The 22,438-nt window shown below is 42.2% G+C and overlaps 1 protein-coding gene across 2 annotated transcripts in view; it reads right to left on the reverse strand.

Annotated features, from left to right (window-relative positions):
- STAG1 (STAG1 cohesin complex component) overlaps nucleotides 1-22,438 on the reverse strand; it is a 103,540-nt gene that overhangs the window by 8,438 nt on the left and 72,664 nt on the right. For both annotated transcript variants that reach the window (XM_056850568.1, XM_056850567.1), the window contains 9 exons: nucleotides 21,954-22,024; nucleotides 15,173-15,260; nucleotides 11,030-11,110; nucleotides 8,747-8,839; nucleotides 6,416-6,590; nucleotides 4,399-4,538; nucleotides 3,892-3,993; nucleotides 3,312-3,460; nucleotides 2,303-2,431 (listed from right to left, as the gene is read on the reverse strand). In XM_056850568.1, coding sequence (XP_056706546.1) covers nucleotides 2,303-2,431; nucleotides 3,312-3,460; nucleotides 3,892-3,993; nucleotides 4,399-4,538; nucleotides 6,416-6,590; nucleotides 8,747-8,839; nucleotides 11,030-11,110; nucleotides 15,173-15,260; nucleotides 21,954-22,024 — 1,028 coding nt within the window. The remainder of the gene's footprint in view (nucleotides 1-2,302; nucleotides 2,432-3,311; nucleotides 3,461-3,891; nucleotides 3,994-4,398; nucleotides 4,539-6,415; nucleotides 6,591-8,746; nucleotides 8,840-11,029; nucleotides 11,111-15,172; nucleotides 15,261-21,953; nucleotides 22,025-22,438) is intronic.

Below are 22,438 nucleotides of genomic sequence, written 5' to 3' on the forward strand. Positions count from 1 at the left end.
ATTGAAATTCAATAAACTCTTTGCAACTTGAGAGACTTAGATAAGGGAGACAAGAGAAGGAACCCAGGCGTAGTTCACACTACTGAGCACAACAGTTTCAAGGACATGGAAGACGGGGAGTACGTTCCATCTAGTTAACACCTAAGATCACGGGTGGGAGAAAGGCATTGCTAAGGGGACTTAGTATACCTGCAGAACGCTGGGTCTAATTGACAAATTCCTCTGATCACTAGGTACCTTAGTCAGCAACCATTTTGTTGATCAAAATGACATCATTGGGCCAACCTTTGATTGGTTAACTTGCATCAGGCAAACACAGGCCTGGGACATATAGCTAAAGGTTTTCATTTTAGTTTTCAGTTTTCTCCAAGTTTCATCCTTGTGCCAATGTGGTATACTGGTCTGACTAGTGCTCTGGGGGCATATTTACTAAAAATTCTGATAATTCCCACCACACTCGTTTTTTTAAAGCTACAGGTTCTCAGACCTGGCCTGACCTGGATAGCTCAGGCTAGCCTGATCTCGTCAGATCTCAGAAGCAAAGCAGGCAAGCAATGGCAAACCACCTTCCTACATCTCTTGCCTTGAAAACTCCACCAGGGGTCACCGTATGTCAGATGTGACTTGACGGCAAAAAAAAATGGTTCTCAGAAAAACTAACATATAGGCATGAGGTTTAACATTGCCTTGAGGTATACATTGTATACATGAGGTATACAATGCCTTGAACTAATCTTGTAGCTAGAAAATTAATATATAGCAAAGAATATTGAATGAATATTTTTACACATCCTTACTAATCAAAAACAAGGGTGAAGGAAGTTTACAGCATAAAATATTTATATATAGCTACTTTCCAAACATGCACAAACCTTCACCTACCACAGATGTACAGTAACTAATTTATGACAGCTATTACCAATAATTGCCTATCTTGTGACTTGTGACAACTCAGAATTGTAAATACAAACAAACATGACCAAATGAAATACCTCTGAAAGCGATAAGAGCAGTAAAACATTAAAGAAGAAGCGAGGACAACGTTTTGCTCTAGGCTGTGGCTTGGTGAGTTGTAAATAAGTAAACTACATGGTCCAAGGGGCCCACTTCCAGCACCCCCCTGCTGACCTAGCACCCCTCTAGATAATCTCACTGCCCCCCAGGGGTGGTACTGGGAGGCTGCTCCTTAGCAGGCTCAAAAGTATAAAAGAGGAAGAGGAAGCAGTAGCAAGTGGCACTTGATTGGAGATCTGGACCTGCTAGGAACTGTTGTCGTTATAGGAAGCTCCCAGCAACCAAAGGGACATAAGAAACTGTCTTTATGTATATCGTGGAATGTTTTCTTTACTGAAATTCAAGTACATTTGCGTTGCCAAGATACGTTGCCTGACTGAGCTTCTTTGTCTAACTGAATCCGTTAAAGCAACTTTGCTTCAGGCAAAAATGGCCTCTGGTTAAACAGCCACATTGAAATGGAATGGTTCAGAAAGGCACTTTCATGAAGTGAGCAGGGCTGCGGCCTATAACACTGCACTTTCTGTATTGCCTTTTCGCTGTATATATTATTCTGCTCTCACTGGATTGTTTCCTACGTTTCTAATCCATTTTCTTCACTGTTCAGCATTTCATGTCTAATACCTTTTGGTTGTCTTTTTTACATCCTAGTCCTATTGCATTGCTTATTAGATGGCTCATCCTTTTAATTGCATTGACGTACACTGTGTAATTTGCCTTGAGTCTCCGTGAGAAAGGTGGACAATAAATGCAAATAAATAAAATTATGTAAATTATAGCTATCACAAATTTACTAAGCACCAAATAAAAGCTTAAAAATGGGAAAACTGATGCAGATAATGCATCATTTTAATTGATTCTACAAAAGGAGAGAAGCTGTTCTTAATGTGCAATGCATAGTTTCAAGACAAATTTAACTACCTCAGGCCAAGCATGAAATCAAGCGCACACAACTTTAAAAACACTTGTTTTTCCATAAGCAGTCAAAGGTTGCCAGTTAATGCTCCTCTGCTCTCATACAAGGGGTAGACTGGAAATCCAAGACAGTAACCTCTTCTCTAGAGTAAAAACATGCCACTGATGGGTTATTCCTGACTACTCTAGGTAGAGGTGGAGCACTATCCAATTGTCTGCCTGGGAACAGGGTGAGACAGGGCACTAAGAAAGCACGGATTTTATGCATTCAGAATGTTACATCCCCCATAAAAGGATTCAAAATCCACTTACAGAAATTGTCATTACACAAACTTTCAAACAATATACAGCCAGTGAACAAAGTATCACTTACACTGTCTTTTTGTCCTGCCGCAGAAGTTTAGAAGAAAATTCACTAAGCACTTCCAAGAAAGCAAGGTTAGGTGGTGGATATTCTTGACCTTTTTGATTCTGATATTTAAAGGCAAATTCTATGCCATCCCTGTAATACAATGCAAAAGCACATAAGCATCTACACAGCTAGGAAATTAGTATTCTTGTATGAAGCATCGTTTTATTAGTCAAACTTTTCAATCACTGCAAAGCATATTTCTAAAGACTAAATCAACATTTCAAACCCGAGATCCAGTGGGAAGGCAGGATGGCTGATGAGCATGCAGATATACGTATATTCGTATCTAAATCATGGTGCTCATTACAGTGAACTGGTAAGATGGGTCTTTTGATGAAGATATTTTCCATAAAGGGCATGACTTGTTGCTTAAGGCTAGAAGTCTAGAACCAGAATTGGATTGTATTCCAGACATAAACTTGATTCTGAAATTCATGCAACTCTCGCTTTGCCCTTAGCAATTCTTATCTTATCATGAAATCAATTCACTAGCTCACACATTTCTAATGCTACTCAAGGCTTGTTAGGTTTAAACACTTCAGTGGAAAAGAACTGATGCATTATATATAACCCATTTATATACCCAGAATCATCTAGACCATTGCATATATAAAGAGAAAATGTGTATTTATGAGTCATCTTGCCATAGAATGATTCAAGCAAGTTACAATATACAAAATGTCACCTATTTTATAGTAATGTATGACTAACGATTATTAATATTATCTCCTTGATGAGTCAGACCAGAATTCCAAAGTGTCAATTTTAAAGCATTCAGCTGATATATATATAAAAATTATTCCCTAACAACCTTGCAATTAGGAAACATCAGCATATTTCTCATATGCATACATGTGTAATTCATAAGCAGAATGATGAATTTCAATTCTTCCTTGACAAGCTGAAATAGCTTCCCATTAAAAAGCCACATACATAAATGAATACCCCCTTTAGAGCACTTTCCACTCACTTGTGTAATGTGGCCACAGCTTCTCTTGTCTTGATTTGATCGAGGCCAAAAGTGAGAGCAAACCTTCGGGCCAACTCCTTAATACCACTGACATGGGCAGATGTTCTGTCCAAGTTTGGTCCTTGCTCTTGAACAAGCTCATTGAACAGCTAAAGAAAGAATTTAATGGTTACAACTAATCGAAAATGTAGGGGGTGCCTAATGCTAGTTCTGGATGTTTGTACGGATGCCTGATGCCATGTAATCAATGTCTGGGTTTAAGTGAATTTCCCATACATTATGAACCAATGACAATAATCTAAAAAGAGCTCATTATTTCAAATTCAACAGTAAAGAAAAGTCTATTGATCAAGCAACTGATACACACAATTTATTTCTATATAGAGAGGAATCTCTAAAAAACTAATCTATGAAGTAGCCCTCCAAATACCCTTAGAAAATAAGAGAAACATAGTGGTGGCTCACCAGTGTTGAAGACAGGCTTGTTGCGAAAACAGAAGAGCATAACAACGTATGACCATAACAATGTGTGTGTGAAAGGTATGATTTGAAAGTTTAAAGGTTGCTTTAAGATTCTTACCTGCTGCAAACTGAGGATGAGGGTTTTTGCACACTGAATTTTATCGATCTGTCTTGTTTTACTCAGCGTCTCCTTAATTATATCTCCATAGTCATTGTAGTACTAAAAAAAAAGTTTAGTTGTAACATCTTTATCATGATATTCTTAAAAAACTGAACCTTATTCTGGACTCTGATCATCTTCAAGAATCTATGTTCCTGCTCAGCTGTAAATGCTCCATTTCATTAAAATAGGATTGAGATCAAATACAGCTGATCTCCTTAGTTTATTTTAAAACAAGGCAGAATTTGCCTGATGGAGCCCATTCTCTTTCAAACAGAGAGTTATTACTCTCACAGGTCTTCATCAATTTTATAAATAGAAAAACTGTAGGATTCAACACAACAATGTACCCAACACCGCTCAATAAGACAGAATCATGAAGTGGAAGAAAGGCAATCCACATTACTTTTTTCAAACATACAAAGCTGACATTTTCAGGAAAAAGAGCTAAATCTACAACTTTACCTTCATATAATGTTTGAAGATATCAGCTGCTGCATGCATATCTACAATATCGTAAATTATAAGCTTGCTAAAGGCCGCCAAAAGATTCCTTCTCTTGTGCAAGGCTTCAATTTTATTAGCTTCATCCTCTTCATCTCCCTCTAAACAAAAGGAAATAATAATAAAAAATGTCTTTCACATTGACATCAAACCTATTCACTCAAGTGGCACTACCAAATGCATATAATAGGAGTGGATAGCTCAGCAGTAGTCACAGGTAAAATTCAATGGCATTGGAAAAGCAACTTACAAGCACTGATCAGTTTGAATTCAATGTCTCACTGCAGTCACAGAATATATTCGGGCTTGATTCAGATATTATGAACAAATCACAATCTGTGAGGCAAATGGCCAGTAACCCCCCAGCTTTAAATTATTTATTAAAACATTTATATCCCACCCTTCCTTTCCTTGGCATTCACAGAGCCATAACTTAGAATTTTCAATTACTGGGAAAAAAACCAAATCTCAATCTGCTAAAATGCCCAAACAGACTGTTGCTTCATGTGCAAGGGGAGCAAGAAGTGTACGAGCCTGAAGAATTGAGGTTCATTTATATGAATCACCTCACAATTGACCTACTATATCACACACTGTTAAAAAATGGAAGATGGGGTAACTACTTCAAAAGGTTCTTAAATATTCTTTTCACAGCTACCTTTAATGCACCAACACCCTAGGCTGCATTTAAACATGGCAATGCATGTTAAAAGATAGAACCTTGAAAATCCTCTCATTCACATGCTTCCCCCTCCCTTCATATAATGCTGGGAGGGGGGAGAGACTTCCAGATTTACAACCAGCCATAGTGAATGTGTTATTGGTTTGTTCTGTTGTTTACAAATTCCAAAACAGAGTTAAACTATGATTTGGGATCCTGGTAGGCGCCAAGAGAACAAACCATAGTTTGCCATTTCATTTGACCTGGATAAAACAATAAAGTATGATTTCTTGCAAACTATGAAGTATTCAATCCTGAGTCACACATAAGGAAAGAAGGGAGGAGAAACATGTAAGTCTGCGTGTGTATGTGTTAAGTGCCGTCAAGTCGCTTCCGACTCATGGCGACCCTATGAATGAAAGTCCTCCAAAATGTCCTATCTTTGACAGCCTTGCTCAGATCTTGCAAACTGAAGGCTGTGGCTTCCTTTATTGAGTCCATCCATCTCTTGTTGGGTCTTCCTCTTTTGCTGCTGCCCTCAACATTTCCTAGCATGACTGTCTTTTCCAGTGACTCTTGTCGTCTCATGACGTGACCAAAATATGATAGCCTCAGTTTAGTCATTTTAGCTTCTAGGGTCAGTTCAGGCTTGATTTGATTTGTTTTTTGGGCAGTCCACGGAATCAGTGACACTCTCCTCCAACACCACATTTCAAAAGAATCTTCTTTCTTCCTATCAGCTTTCTTCACTGTCCAGCTTTCACACCCATACATAGTAATAGGGAATACGATGGCATGAATTAATCTAGTCTTGGTGGCCAGTGACACATCCTTACACTTCAAAATCTTTTCTAGCTCCTTCATGGCTGCCCTTCCCAGTCTCAATCTCCTTCTGATTTCTTGGTTGCAGTCTCCCTTTTGGTTGATGTAAGTCTAGGGACTTCTAAAGCTCATTCCTGAATGCACAAACAGGTTATTAACCCCAATGTAACACAATTTAAAGTCACTGTTCATTTTATTTTTAAAAGATACAGATTAACATAGTTGAAATGATCCTTTGTATGTTTTGAAGAGGAAACTGTGCTGTGCACTCATCCACTCTCCAAAACAGATGATTTGCTTAACACATAACATTTCCCCACATCTATGAAGTAGTCTAGAGAAGGGCACGGGATAAAACCACTGCAGAAAAGAGATAAATATAGGAAAGATAAGTATGTTGCTTTAAACCATAAAAAATGTCAACTGGGTAAACTGTACTATCAGGAATTTTTCTTGGTGCTGTCTTGGGAAATTTTTACAAGCACATGTACTTACCCATGCTCTGATTCTCATCGTCCTGATCAATGAAAACATGGTCCATTACAAAGCTGAGGAGTTCAGACTGGAGGCCTGAATCTGGATTAAACACCAAAGGCTGGAGACCCTCCCTGCCTCCACTCATCAGCTGGTGGCTGAAGATCATCAAGAGATCACAGAGGAGCATGAATGCCTGAAACACAGAACATATTCAGCCATCCTGTAAGCATCAAGAGAAGCTTTCATATGAGATTCCAGATAAACAACCTGACAGAAATTAAGCAACGCCATATGTTTGACCATTATTATAGATGAGGGCACAAATACTAATTAAAGTGGGCCATGGTCAACTACAGAAAGCTATTAGAAATACTGAAGCAAATTAACACAGAGTTCTACAAGGTGCGCTAAGCTGCTTCTACTGACAAACTGGACAAGCATTCACAGCTGCAGGTGCAGTGCATTCTTTCCATCACCGCAAAGACAGAAGTTTCAAAGGGTAGCTGTGTTGGTCTGTAGTAGAACTGCTAGATTCGAGTCCAGTAGCACCTTGGAGAACTACAAGATTTTTTGGGTATAAGCATTCGAGAGTCAAAGCTCCCTTCATTTGAAATTTTTTTTGTCGGTCTCTATGGTGTAACTGGATTTGAATCGAGCTGCAACAACAGCAGTGGACACAACCATGACTATGTGAAGACCACCATCTCAAATTTTTCTGAGATCTTTGATCCCTAATGTAAAAGACTCACTGTGCAGTCATTGCCTTCTGAGATATTTTTCTAGTAGCAGATTAAACGTCTTTATTTTTAAATAGAACATGAGCTGAATATTCACTCAGTGGGTCAGGAGCCACATGGGCCTTTTGACATGCCACCAATGGCTCTTCTCAGCGCTGTTCCCCAATGTGGCATCCAGCCCATGTTTCAGGAAGGTGGGCAAGGACACTGCCCCGTGAGGCTTGTGGCTGGCAGTTTCTCCCCACCTTCAATCAGCTGCTGCTGGAGGAACTGGAGGATGGGCCAACTGTGAGCCTCCCTGGAGTGTGGATCTTATGCCACGGCTGACGTAAAGGGGCTGTCATCTCCCCCACCCCCTTTCTCTGCAGCCTCTGCACTCTGATCCTCCCACCTGCTGGGAGGACAGTTGCAGAAGAGAAAGTAAAACCAACCGCACTACCCAGGAAAAGAGCAAGCTGGTCACAAAGGGGATGGTGGTGTTTTTGTTTCTGTTTCTTCCTGGCCAGCTTGCTCTCCTCTGGGTACCTTGGCAAACTTGTTCTCTCACCTGAGCTGCTGTGCCTCATGCTGAAGAGTGAGTGAGATGGCAGAGAGGGAAGTAGAAGCATATCACAACTCTGCTACTGGCACAGAGCTGAAGTGGGAAGCCGGAGTTTCCTTATATCCCTCATTGCCATCTTGTTCTCTCCCTAGAATAAGGCAGTGATCTTGGCCATCTAGCTCTCACTCAAGCTGTAACTCTTGTGCAAGGGAGAGAACAAGATAGGGAAGAGTGCAGAGTGCAGAGTGCAGAAGAGTGGTGGAGAGAACACACTAAAGTGTCTTATACTGAATCAGACCATTGATCCATCAAGGGCAGTACTGCCTACTCAGACTGGCAGTGGCTCTCCAGGGTCTCTGGCAGAGGTGTTTCATATCACCTACCACTTGATCCTTTTTAACTGGAGATACCAAGGATTGAACTTGTGACCCTCTGCATGCCAAGCGGATGCTCTACTGCTGAGCCATAGCGTCTCCCCTGGAAACCTACTTACTCAGAGATACTCTGGTAATTCAAAAGGTTGTATTTATCTATTTAATATTAACATTTGCAGCTTACACTTTATATTGTGTGATGGTGGGGTGGAATGTAAGGTTGATAGTAATTGTGAATGTGCCCTCTGTGAGCCATGGCTGAGTACCACTGCATTAAAGTAAAGCTGTAGGGGAAATGGAAGGTCTCAAAGATATTCTATGAATTTACTGCAGAGGGAAGTACCTGGGCTAAAGTTCCAAGCGTGTCTCTTAAGCATACAAAAATACAATTTAACAACAGAGATACTACTATTAAGTTGATGGACAAACGTATGGATAGGGAAGTTGAAGTGCAAAAATTTGAAATGATTAAGGCCAGCCAGTCAAAATGTAAAGAAAGAACCCTTAAACATCTTTTTAAAGCCAACATTTCAACTCCTAACCTGTAAGAGAAACACTGTACTTTTAACTAACTGAAAAGTATAACAGCATAATAAAGTTAAAGCACAGTAACCATTTGTTTTATATGAGACACGGTATAAAAAAGCTTTAAAATAATTTTCATATGTTGAATGCAATTTAAGCAAATGTCTTTTACCTGTTCTTTGACTGGAGTATTTACATTTGACAGACACTGCTGGCAGACAGCCAGGAATGATTTCACAGTTTTCCTCAAGACCAACAAATCTTCCTGGAGCAAACACAAAAAACAGGTTATCATTCATGCATTAATCAAAATTTGGCAAGTGAAGAAAATGAAAACATACAGTTGTTATGGTATTAGTCAACAGCTCCACAAAGAAATGGGAGAGTAAACAAGATTCAGCATGGTAATTAATATGATGGGGTACAGGGGAAACAATTAACATTTCTGTCCTAGGCTAACTGTGCAATGCTGAAGGGGGGGGAACGGAGCTGCTTAGGAGCCGGTGTGACCCCAGGGTCGGCATCTGTGCCACTTGCGCTGTATGGACGCTGGCTCCAGGGAGTGACGAGGCAGTGTGAGCCTTGTGTGCTGGTGCTGTTCATGGTTGGTTTGTTTTTAATGCAGTTTTAATTTTTTTTCTGGCTGGGGGGGAGGAAAGAAGGAGAAGAGTTGATTTTTATGCCCAGCTTTTATGTACCGAAAGGAGTCTCAAAGCAGTTTACAATCACCTTCCCTTCCCCTCCTCACAACAAACACCTTGTGAGGTAGGTGGGGCTGAGAGAGTTCTGAGAGAACTGTGACTAGCCTAAGGTCACCCAGTAGGATGCATGTGGGGAATCTAATCTGGTTCTCCAGATTAGAGTCTGCCGCTTATGTGGAGGAGTGGGGAATCAAACCTGGTACTCCAGATTAGAATTCACTGCTCTTAACCACTACACCACACCTACACTCAGGAGGCCTCCCAGGAGGCAGTGCGGGTGCGCCTTCCCCAGCCGTCAACTAACTACATCCCCCCTTAGGATTGTGCTGCCTGTGCTAAACTATACATGTTATAATAGGCATGTAAAATCCCCCATTTCTCCCACAAAGAAGTTGCTATAGAGGCTGCCCATTGCAGAAGTGGAACCCAATGGAGGGTGGGATGTTTATTCTTTCCCCTATTCGTCAGTTCTAAATTGCCCTCCACAAGCTGCTTTGCTTGTAAAAAATATGGTGATCTTGTGTGTGTGTCCCCACCCCATGTAGGGGAGAAACTTGGGGTTGGCTGGGGAGTATTTTTGAACAAAAATGGTAGGAAGAAAAAGATTTATTATGCACCTCCTTATTCTTCAATCCCAACTAAATTTCTTTCAGGTGGTTTTTTTTAAATCCTTCTGAAACCTCTTCATGGTTTAACCACATATAATCTACTTTGGCCTAACTCAGAATAGACAGAAAAGCTTTAATATCCAAGCCCAGATGATTGTGTATATTCTGCAATGTAACAAGTACAAACCATGAACCAGGCAGGTAGGTAAGAGTCCAATAACAAGTTCCACAACGGGAAAACATTATCTTGGAATACAGATAGCTCCTTCATCATACCTGGGAAGCTCACGAGCCCCCAAATAGGTTCTCTGCCCTCCCACCAGAAAGGAATTGCTGAGATTTAAGTAATACAAACATTTTCTTAAGGGCGAAGCTCAATTCATATGAATGGAACACATGCACAACAATCATGAGTTTCTCTGGTAACTAGTGGATATTTAGAGGCTAGCTGTAGTATGTGAAAAAACAGCAATCGACATAAAGAAAACTTCAGCAGCCAGCCTCACTGCATAGCACAAGAGCCTCTGTGTGTGTGTTAAGCGCCGTCAAGTCGCTTCCGACTCATGGCGACCCTATGAATAAAAGTCTTCCAAAATGTCCTAACTTTGACAGCCTTGCTCAGATCTTGCAAATTGAAGGCTGTGACTTCCTTTATTGAGTCAATCCACCTCTTGTTGGGTCTTCCTCTTTTCCTGCTGCCCTCAACTTTTCCTAGCATGACTGTCTTTTCCAGTGACTCTTGTCATCTCATGACGTGACCAAAGAGCCTCTTGTCGTCTCATGACGTGGCAAGAGCCTCTAGTTGACATTAACTTTTGAAACACTTTCAAGTGATCATCTTTATTCTGTTCTTGATGTAATCAAGAGACTGTATTTTTTTCCTGAGTGAGGGCCAAGCCAGTGGGATAAGTAGAGGCTAATGCTGTGGAATACTCCTTGGATAGCAGGAGTAAACAGTGTTTGGATAAGAGCTAATCAAACTCTAAAATGTTCACAACAGAAGACACTTTCACCTGTAGTGAAGGCCTCAGGGATATATACAAAGATAAAACCATAAAATGATACACATCAGCAACAAAGGGAAGAACACAGCTGAATAAAACAGTGTATTTAACACTTTCGTAAAGAATCCGAAGGATCTCTTACTTTTGAAGGCGATCCTTCCGTGATTTTCACCAGCTGCCAGAGAATAGAATAGTGGGAACACTGAAGAGCCTGAACTACTATCTAAAAAAAAGATATCCGTATAAAGACATTATGTGTAAGGTTATACAATTCTGAACATTTACAAATAATATTGGGAGAAAAAGAGCAACTTGCACAATATTTTTCAAGCAATAAGTTTGATATAAAATACTTGTTTGGACAAAAATTAGTAAAATCTGAAAGGAAAGGAAAAACTCTAATGGAGAGACATCCTTTACAGTTGTGCAAAGGGGCAACTAAGCTTAAAAAGGCTATAAACATGACTAAAGATCTAAGCATTACTGACATAAAAACTCATAATTTTGGCCAGTTAATTCTCAAGCTAGAACTGATACAGTCTGATAATTTGAACATTTGATTGCTGGGGCACAATATTACTGATACCACAAGTAACCTCAAGGAGTCATCACAGAATTATAAGAAAGCAAAAATAAGTTTGAGACAGTGTATTGCAAAGCATTGCTAAATCCTATATTACAAATATGGCCAAACCTAATGTTATCAAAAGAGAGAAATATGAATAATAATAAGTCATATGCCTTCTCAGAACTTTCCATTAAACTTACTACAACTACTAGAGGAACAATCTGCTTTGGAATCCTTCCTACTGATATTAATCTTTTATGCTCTAGAAGTCCATTAAAAGTGCTTTAGAGCACATAATCTTTTTTTTTTTTAGTACAGAAGTGGTATTTTTCACTCATTGATTTTTACTTTGTTATCAATTTGAAAGTGCTGGCCACAATTCTGAATCTATATGCACAACAGAAGTCAAATTATTTGTACAATAAAGTGAATACACTCCCAATCATATTGGGTTCAACCCCACATTGTGAGGGTGAAAGGACGGTGAATCATCCCCATATTCTCCTCCCCTTTCTGACCCTGGAAAAGTTTACTGCTGGTGAAAGCATACGGGCCGCCTAAACCCCCGGACTGGACCTGGCAACCCGATATGCAGGCACACGACTACTGTCCCAGCCACGGGCCGCTCCAAACGCTACTGGACAGCCGCTGCGCGCTCCGTTGAAACTGACACGGCCGCTCCTGCGAGCTCCGTGCAGCCAGCAGCTAGGAAACAGAAGCAAGGGCCACCTCCAGTGAACCTGAGAGACTCCATGTCCCTGTGCAAACCCTGTTCCAGCCGCAGCCATGTTGTGGAAAGCAGACAGTCACGGAGTCAGTGCCAACACCCCCCTTTCCCATTGCAACATCAGCAGCTTAATGGGCAATCAGCAGCGATCCTGATATCAGCGATGAGTCGTTCTTCCAGTTATGCAGCAGCGATCCCCAGACGTTTGCAGAGAACGCACCTATTGTTCCAGAACATTAATCACTTCAGCAGAGATCTCCCGGTTCCTCCCGGGTTGCAAAAGCCATTGGAATCAGAATAGATTTCCAAATTCTCACCATCCCCACCCCGGTAGCCACAGATTAATCCTTTTGTCACCTTTTGTCACCTGGGAACCTAGGAGGGGTAAACTCCCTCTCCCAGCCCCCAGAAAAACAGTATATCTGGGGAGCCCCCAGCCCATAACTTCACCTTAGGTCTTTCCTGGCACCTTTGCCGTTACTCTGTTGGTTTGGTTTTGCGCAGCCTGACCACGCTCCCTCCTGCCTTGCTGGCCAAGTCTATGGGAACCCCTTGCCCCCGCCTTTGCTATTAATTTCTTCTGTCTTAGTCTACGTTAACTTGGACAACACCTCTTCAAGAACGGTAAATATCTCCCCATCAACGATCCCTGCCATGTTCGCATCTGTACTACTCTCTTTGAATTTCTTAGATTTCTCTATATACATCACTGTGTATACATCACTGATTTGAAAGAAAACAACATAAACTCTTTTAATTCGGAATCCTTTGCTTCTGTCTTTATTATTTAAAGGTCACAGTTACCGGCTCTGGTATACAAAGGTTGCTCTCTCTCTATAAATATTGTAGTTTGCCATCTTGCTTGCTAATTCCCCAAGTTAAAGAGCAATTTGGCTAACACTGGTGTTGAGGGAATTGCACGGACAATAGCCATTGCACAGACAGCTGCAGTGGGGAGGGGGTGAAATTTCTCCTTTCTTTCTCTGCTCATGCAAGAGGCAGAAAGGGTGAGCTTGTTCCCTTTCCCCTCCTCACTACAGCTGTCCAACTGACTACAGCTATTAATATACACAAGTTCCTCAATCCCAGCAATAAACTTCCATGGGATCAGAAAGGGCAGAAATGGGGGAGGGGAAGATCCTGGACCATCAGCTCCTTCCACTGCCAGTTTGGAGAATCCAAGCTACTGTTTAGAGGGTTGCTTCCAATGCTTCTTTTCTAACTTGGGGAGACAGGTGTACAATTCCCCGCTCCAGATCACCACATTGCATTGTAGTATTTCTGATGAACACCAAGTACAGTGTTTTGGGAGAGTGACAGACTGCAGGAGGAGATGGAGAAATTCTGTCCCATGAGTGTAACTCAACTTCCATTTTGTTGGATACATTACAATATTGTTTTGAATGCTAATCCTATCGCTCAACTAAATCAATTAAGCAGAAGAAAGATTCTTGCAACAATCGACAATACAATTTGGCTTTTTATCCTGCATTGTGTTACAGGTCTGAGGAAAACAGATGCAACTTCTATTCACGTAATAGTTGGGCCCATACTTAAACGTTACACCATGTCCTCTGTTTTAAATATAGCTTTGTATTCTTGGATTTTTGCCTGATGTCCTTCTCGTATAGAGATATTCTTTATCAGTTACAATTTCTTCCCTTTAACAGCACAATTTGTGCATTTTGATAAGCAGCATGTTGAAATTTTTTTTTACCTAGAGGCAATTTTTAAATTAACTTATATTTTGATATGTTTTATTCTGTTTTCACAAGATTGTAACTTAGTTTTTCTCTGTTGGTGTAACTGCTTTGAGCACAGGTTGGAAAGTGGTACATGAACAAAGCATGAGGAGGAATGTGAAACGAAAAGAGTTGTATTAGTACAGAAAAAAACAGGGACACAGAAATAATATGCCTGGATTTCCTCCTTTTTAAGAAAGGGCATCATATTGACTTGCAATTCAGAAATTTATGTATGCAGACGCACATTTAAATATAAAGTAGTTGCATAACAGGCTCAATGAATAGGTGCTAAACTTTCCATTATAGAGGAGGACAAGAGGGGACCTGCAATAATTCACAGAAGGGAAATTCCATTCCTTCACTGGTCACCATGACCACTCTCACCCATCCTGCTCACATTCACTTTCCCCCATCACTCACTCTGCTTTCCACATGCTGGCTCTGCTGCCCCAGTTCTTCCAGTCCCCCCATTCTACCTCCCTGTCACCGTCTTCCTACGTGTTCCTGCCTGGCCTCGTTTCCCCTTGCCTGCCCAGCCTGCTATCCTTTCCCCTCCCTCCAGAATGGCACACGGGTGGGGGGAGTGGGCTGAGGTGACTGTAGCCTTGACTTCTCATGGTGGCTGATGCCATGTTTTCACACAGCATCTTGAGTTGCTATAGCAACTGAAATGCTGCCCATGCTTTTTTGTTGTTGTTGCAGTGTGTGCACAGTGCTAGTATTTCTTTATTTATAAAAATTTCTGTCACCTCTCCAGAGAACCCCATGAGGCAGCTTACGAAGTAAACCATAATAAAAACATAACACAACATAAAATTTGTTAACAATTAATAAACTATTAAAATCCAGCACTGAAAACAATCAGAATATAAAAACACTGAGCACCTTAGAGTGTCGTAGAACAGGCTAGAGGCAGACTAAAAAATAATGTTAAAAGGTGAACCTTTTAATTAACTGTAACATTTTGAGAGTTCACCCCATTTTTTAAACACAATGTGTATTTTTCTGTAAACCTAGGGGTTACCCCCAGGCTTGTATAAAACAACATCCTTATGGGAGCCACCAATGGCTTTGGATATATATGGAAGTGAAAAAATAAAAAAGAGATGGCAAGGACCTCCATTTGCTTCAACACCACTGTAGCTACAAAGATCATTATAAGATGTATTCTCTTTATCTCCTGAAATCATGAAACAGAAATTGCTTTTTATAAAACAGACTATGTACACACATGGCTGTTATTACCTGCTCTGGCATTGCTCCATGCTCAATTCCTGTCCTCAGTAATCTGTAGCAGTTACTAAACAAATCCCACTTTGTAAGATCATGAGCACTGAAAGAAGATGTAAAAAGCTATTAGGAAGGGCATTCAAAATAGGTTATTAACAAAAAGCTGGTTTGTTACCACAATGAATAAAATCACTGACATTATTAAAGAGGTTGATAATGCAGCTGCACATAAGGCTTGGATCAGAAATTTCTGTCAGTGGACTTTCTTGACTCCCCTCCCCCACTGCAAACCAAAACGCCCACCTGTGCTGCTCCTGGAACATAGGGGACCCCCCTCCCACACCAAATCAGCAAGAACTGCCTTTTCCTTTCTGCCTGCAGAAATCCTTTGCTGGATCCAACTCAATATCTAGTTAAAATGCAGAGAATCTACTTTAACATTTGATTTATTCTGCTTAAAAATGCTAGTCCAAATGTAAATCATGAGGTCATACAGGTCACAGAACTTAGTCAATACAATTATGGGGTACCTGTCACATTGGAACTGCATTCCAGATTCTGTAATAAAGGTGCTGTTTCACCAAGGCAGCATTTGGAGCTCTATCATAAATTCAGGGGTACAAATGAGAGCACCTGGTAATGGAAGTGCTGGTTGCAATAGGCAAAATGAAAGAAGTTCCTGGAGACTGGGTGCATAAGCACATGTAAGTATGCCTCGAGGTCCACTGACACCAGGAAGTCAGTGTTGTTGAAGGGCCTCTACTACAAAGCACAAGGTCTTCATGCAAAGTGCCTTTTGCTGACCCGCTTGCTGAAGCATTTTAGATCGCAGATAGTTCTCTATGCTCCATCTCTATGGGCACAACAGAAAAGGTGGGACTATGTCTCAGAAAATCTCTGCATCTATGGGAAAAGGTTCTATAGCAGTGGTGGCAAACCTATGGCACACGTGCCAGAGAGGGCACGCAGAGCCCTCTCTGTGGGCATGCGCGCCGTCGCCCCAGCACAGAGAAGCAGCCCCAGCAGCAGCAGGAGAGGCGGTGGGAGGGATCCCCCAAACTGCCTCATGGTGGCGACCCCTGCCCACAGCCCCGGCTCTTGCACCGGGCAGCCTCTCTCCTCTCCTTCTTTTGGGAGCCACGAGGGGAGATGTGGGGGAGATAAAGTTGAGCTCCCCGGGTTCTCTTGCCGCCGCGCCTGTGAGCTTTCCTCTCTCTCCCCCTCGGCAGTGCAGGGCGACCTTACTGTGGCCGCCCCCCAGGCGCCGGGCCCAGCCGGGATGGCTGGCGGCGTGTCCGGGCTCTCCTTGAGCGGGAGCCGCTGCGCCGCTCCTGCTTTGCGCCGCCAGTGTCTGTCCCACATGGTGCGAGCTGCAGCAAGACTGGAGCTGGATCCGGCTGCCTGCGCCGCCCCCGGCCCTGCCCTCGGAGGAGTCCCGCCGGGGCAACCTCCACCCTCGCTTCTCACCCAGAACTGCTGCTGCTTGCGCAGCCTGGCCAACTTCCCTGAGGCTGCAGTAAGTGGGCGATCCTGAGGTAACATGGCGATGTTGCCTTGCTTTCCTGCCGTCGCAGGGATTCCTCCCCTGGTACGATTGCCAAAGATAGGACTTTTTGGAGGACTTTGATTCATAGGCACTTAACACACACAAACGATTGCCAACCTCCAGTTGGGGCCTGGGAATCTCCCAGGATTACAACCGACCGCCGCTCTACACAGATCAGTTCCCCTGGAGAAAATGGCAGCTTTGGAGGGTGGACTCTATGGCATTATACCCCGCTGAAATCCCTCCCCAAACTCCGCTGTCCCCCAGATCTCCAGGAATTTCCCGGCCTGGAGTTAGCAACAGTATCCCCAGGGCATACTCCTTACAAGCACAGTGCGTATTTTCCCAGGAGAAAATTGTTCCAAAACCTCAGTAATCAGGTTAAATTGCTGTGTTGGCACTTTGTGATAAATAAGTGGGTTTTGGGTTGCAGTTTGGGCACTCGGTCTCTAAAAGGTTCGCCATCACTGTTCTATAGCCTGAATTTCCAAGAAATGCTGTACTGCCTGTACCATGAGTACTTATTTTTGGTTGCACTTGGACCTAGGAGAAGGGAGGTATCTGAACTGTGGAGGTGTAGAAATTCTATTGTGTATTGTGTTGATGTTATTGTGTGGCCACCTATCCTAAATGGAAAGCCCCCAGGTTGAAGCAAAGGCCTGGAGGTGTTCGCCTGTGGTGGCACCAGTGGTAGAATTGTCTCTTCCCTTCCCCTACTAGCCTGGCTGGCTCAGAAACCACCAGCCTTCAGGGGAAATCTTTGTTTGTTCCAGGTGGGCTTGGGAAACTTCTGGAGTCACACTGTCTGTAGGAGCTTCTAAAGCAGTGGTAGGAGCTTTGTGAAGGTTGGTTTGAATTATTTACCTCTATTTTGGAAGGTGAGGGAATGCCCTTTCTCTCTTCTGTTTTAACTAAGACCTCATCAAGAGCTGTGTCTCCAAACACTTTTTCTCTTTGGAGAAGTTGTCTTTGGACAGGTGATCCACTTTCCAGTGCTTTAGGCTAAAGACTTTAGCGACAGATTACAGCGAGTCATGGTGTTAGCAGTGAGAGATCTTCCAGAAAATTGCACGGCATCCAACTTTGCATTAGCCACAAAGAATGAGGCTCTCCTGATTTTTAGCCGCACTTGTCTCAGTCTGACCTGGTCTGGGTTCAAGTTGTGCAAGAGCCCATTTGTCCAAAGGACTGCTGCTATAGCAAAGACTGAAACAGATGAGTTGGCCCAAATGACTAGTCTTTATGAGCTATCTTGAGGAAGAGTGCATTCTTTTTATGTGCATGGCCCTTGAACACGTTGTCTTCATCCTTGGGCAGCACCGCACCTGGGAGAAGGGCAGTTACAGGGCCTCCATGAAGGGAACTGGCAGTCTTCATGGTAGAAGGGAGGGAGTAAAGGTTCTTTGCAAGCAAGTACAAGTTCTTCCTTCCCTGGGTACAGCCTGCTTACTGGTCAGTGCTTCCTCAAATGACTCTAGAAAGGGTATAATAGATGGGGTCTGAGCGGGCTGCTATAGAAGCGCCAAGGTGGGCAGCATCAAGGCCAAGGACTTTTTGGATTGTTTTGGCATCTTGTTGTTCTTTACTCCTTTCCTTGCCTAAACTGATCTCTCTATTTTTTGCAGAAAGCTGAGGAAGTTTGTCTGATGCAGAGTGAGGAAGGCATTACCTGGCCCTCTGTCCCCAGCTGGATGTGTAAGTGCTACAAAAAACATTTGTGTAGCCCTGCCTGCAGAGCCAGAAGGGGGTATAACCCATTTCAGGATACCTTCCTTTACTGATGGAGAACAAGGAGGGGGTGCAATGGGTGGAGTAGGAAAGATAGAGATGACAATATGACAAAGCATTAACTTTGAAAAGGGAGTATGGGGAGAAAAGAAGACTCAAAGGAAATGGAAAACTCTGGGAGGAGATAATGGAATGATGGGACCAGGAACCGGCAGAAGGAAACAATTAGGAAAAGTGTGGAGGAGGGGCTATCATAATTGGTGGGGAGGAGGATAGTATGAAGTTATAGATGGAAAGAATAGGGATACAGAGGGAATGGTGAAATGATTATGTGGCACGGGATGAAAGTGGCAGAGTAAAGAGGTGCAGAAAGCACAGCAGGGTAGGAAGAAAGGGATGGTGGAGAAAAGAAAAATTACACTTTTGGGAGGGGCTACTCAGGAGCAGTGATCCAAAGCAAATGACAAAGGATTATTTTTAACTTGTTTCCCATCAACTCCATAATTTCCATACCGTACTGAAGTTTACAAACCTAGCTGAATTTAATGGGGTACATGAGGATCAAGTTAAAAATAATCTGTAAGCTTTTGTTTTCTCTAAAATGGTGGTACTCACTCTGTGGCTCATGGAGAGCTACATTCTGTTCCTCTGGTAGTGGTTGTTCCATGGTGGGAACCAACTGCCAACCACAAGCCCCACTGGGCAACAGCCTTGCCTACTTTCCTGAAACATGAAGCAGGTGCCATATTGGGGAATGGTGCTCAGAAGAGCCACAGGCATCTCCTGAGCCACTGAGTATTAAAATCAAAAGGAAGGGAGAGAAGGCAAGAAAACAGAGGATGAATTGCTGTGAACACACTGGCATGGATCCTCTGGAGTGTTTGCATGGGTGGAAGGATTTCTGCCTGCAGTGTGACTTTCTTGCCCCTCCCCACAATGCAGACCAAAATGCCCCCAAGGGACCCTCCTCCAGGAGCAACAGCAGGAGATGGGGAGAATTGAGAAAACTTTCCTTCCATAGAAACACTGGCGGATCCACGTCAATCTAACTTATCTCAGTCTCAAATTCAAAAGACAACAAGAGCTATGGTTCCAGCTATGAGACAGAGTTGAAACTGGGGAGGCACATTTTAGGAAGGACAGCAACTCCATTAAGCCTTTCCTGCCTGGTCTCCTAACTGCTGAATCAGAATTATCAAAATGTTCTTCACATATAAAATGAAAAGACTTGTGCTGGCATCATTTCCATCATAAGCAGACTTTTCAAATGTAAATTTTTTGTAGAAAAGACTAGGTTGCTTCTCAGCTTATTGGCTAAAATCAAGGGTAGTATCTGTTCCTGTAGCAATATAAATATTTTGTTTTCAAGAGGATGTTACATACTGGACTAAAACCTGATGTTAAGTCTTTGACCAAAGTAACCAAATTGAAAATGATGAAGTTGCTTCTTTAAATTTCTTCAATAAAATATTTTTTGGGGGGGAAAGGAAACAACGGTGTTTGTTCTGTAGTGGATGGAGAGCTGAACTAAGATTTCAGTTATAAACTCCACATTAACCACTTAACTGCCATTGCAAAAACGGAATCATAATGTAGGTTGAGAATGATTGTAAAGATAAGGGAAAGCATTTTACAAGCTAAATATATACACACAGCATAATTATGGGTAACTTTTAAGGTATGCATATATGACGCACCCCCCTTTCAACAGCTTCAATATCTCACTCTCTCAGCCCGGCCGTATATGCTGAGGGAAAAACGTTGGCCTGAGTATATTTGTGAGGAGATTATTTTCCTTCTCCTCCAGTCCCACACCAGTATTTACCTCAGAGAGAAATATGACACAAGAGGCTTTTTAACTTAAACAGACGAAACAGGGACGTTTATTGAACAGAACTCACAGAGACTGATTTTCAAGGAAAAGGCAGAAATTGGAGGGAAAACTCAGAGTCAGGTTCATCTACATAAGATTACTTCAGAGAGATATCTTAGATATTTTCTTCACTCAAGTTCCTTCAGTTCTTAGTTTCATGCTTAGTTCCGTCTCTCAGAACTGTTACTCAGATGCAGACTCTCAGACTCTGTCCCCAGCCTAGCTCACAGGAGCGAAGGAAGTCTGAGTTCCTTTCCCTCCTCAGAGAACTCACAGAAGTTTGGGGAAATATCCAAAATCCCTCTTCCAGTTCTCTCTCTGATTATCCCACACCAGTGGCTGTAATCCTCCACACCTCCCTGCTACCGGAATAGCTCTACCTCAGAGACTAATTCCCCTTTGTGACCTGAGACTGGGCCCTCTCTAACCCAATTCTCACTCCTGCCACTACCACAGGTTGTGTGTGTCAATAGCTTTGGCTTTAACAGAACCCAGGTACAGTCTGGCTTCCGCTCAGTCTCGCTACCAAGCTTCCAGTCTATCACAGCCTTCTCTGGCTGGTCCCAAGCTTCGACTCCTTTCACAGCCCTCTATCCAGGCTGGGTCCCAAGCTTCGACTCCTTTCACAGCCCTCTATCCAGGCTGGGTCCCAACTTTGAATGATTTCTGTCTCTCAGAGCTCAGAGTGTCAGCTCTCTGGCTCCGCCCACTCTTGGTCTGTCAGCTCTTGCTGCAGATTAACCCCTTATCCGTCACAGCATACATTAAACACTATGGCAAACATTTAATGGCTGTGAAAACTGCTTTTTAAAGAACCCACAGTGCAATCCTAAGAAGAGCAACACCCTTCTGAGACCAGACTTCAATGGACTTAGAAGGGTGTAAATTTGCTTAGGATTGCCCTATCATACTCATAATCCATAAAATGTAAGTTTCCAGTTCCAAAAGAAATTGACTAATAGTAATACAAAAACTTTCGATTGTGCATAAATTACATTCGAAGCCTGGAAACAATTAACCCTGTTAACTTTAACTTAGGAAGATTTTGTAACAAAATAATTTGAGCTGTTATAAACTTAAAACTGTTAAACAGCAAAAGGACAACACACTAACTAATCAGCAGCTCATTCCTTTGGGGGCAGTTTAATACTCTCTACCAAACTGCTTGGATTGGATCTTATGCAATGCCTGCAGAAGACACTGGTGCAGATAAGTCTTTTCCTTCCCCAGGCACTACCTGCAATCATCAAAAACTTGATGTCTGGGTTTGGGAAAACCCTTGTGGACTAAAAGCCATGCAAAACAGGTAGCTGCAGTGAAGAGGAAGGGGTTGAAATCAGTGGATCTCTGCTGGTGGTGGAAGGTTTCTTGTGTCAGCAAAAAGGAGGTATAGGACTCATGAGCAATGCTTCACACCAATCTTGCTTAGAACACTGAGAATTATTTAATAAAACGTACAGTGTATGCATGCTTAAGAACTATGCAAGACTGGAAGCCTTAACTATTTTTCAGCTTTCATTCAAACTTTTTCTCGTAACTACTTTTCAGCCTTCATTCAATAAATCTTTTCCCATGCCTAATACCTAGTCAAAAGTAAATGACAAAACAAAATACAGTATCTGATTTAGTTAACAAGTAAAGACACATACTTGTGAAAAGATGTTAACCTCTTTAAACTGGAAAGAACATTGTATATGTCATCATCATCAGCTTCTTCTCCCTGGAAATGGAAACACACTGAATCAAGGAATGAGCACACCACACTTTTCATTATTTACATTTTAAGAAGTTACAAGTATTCTCATGTGAAAGTGAATAGTTCGGCCTACACAACTAGAGAAGACTGAAATGGCCACAAGGTGTGTTTCTGCATAGATTATAGCAACCTTAGGAGAACACTGGGATCTATGGGGATTACAGGTTACATCTTTCCACTCTGTTAACACTAGAACCTTGCTCTAGTACAAGGGACCTTGTGCTGGCAGATGAGGTACATTTCACCAATGTAAGGCTTCTTGCGCCAGTGAAAGATTCTGCCATAAGGAAAATGGATCCAACTCATCATCTCATACAAATTCCTATGTTAGATGTTGTCCCTTATTCCTACAAAGATAAACCTCTCTTATAAGCTTCA

The sequence above is a fragment of the Euleptes europaea genome, chromosome 5 (genome assembly GCF_029931775.1).
Source record: "Euleptes europaea isolate rEulEur1 chromosome 5, rEulEur1.hap1, whole genome shotgun sequence".
Taxonomy (NCBI): Eukaryota; Metazoa; Chordata; class Lepidosauria; order Squamata; family Sphaerodactylidae; genus Euleptes; species Euleptes europaea.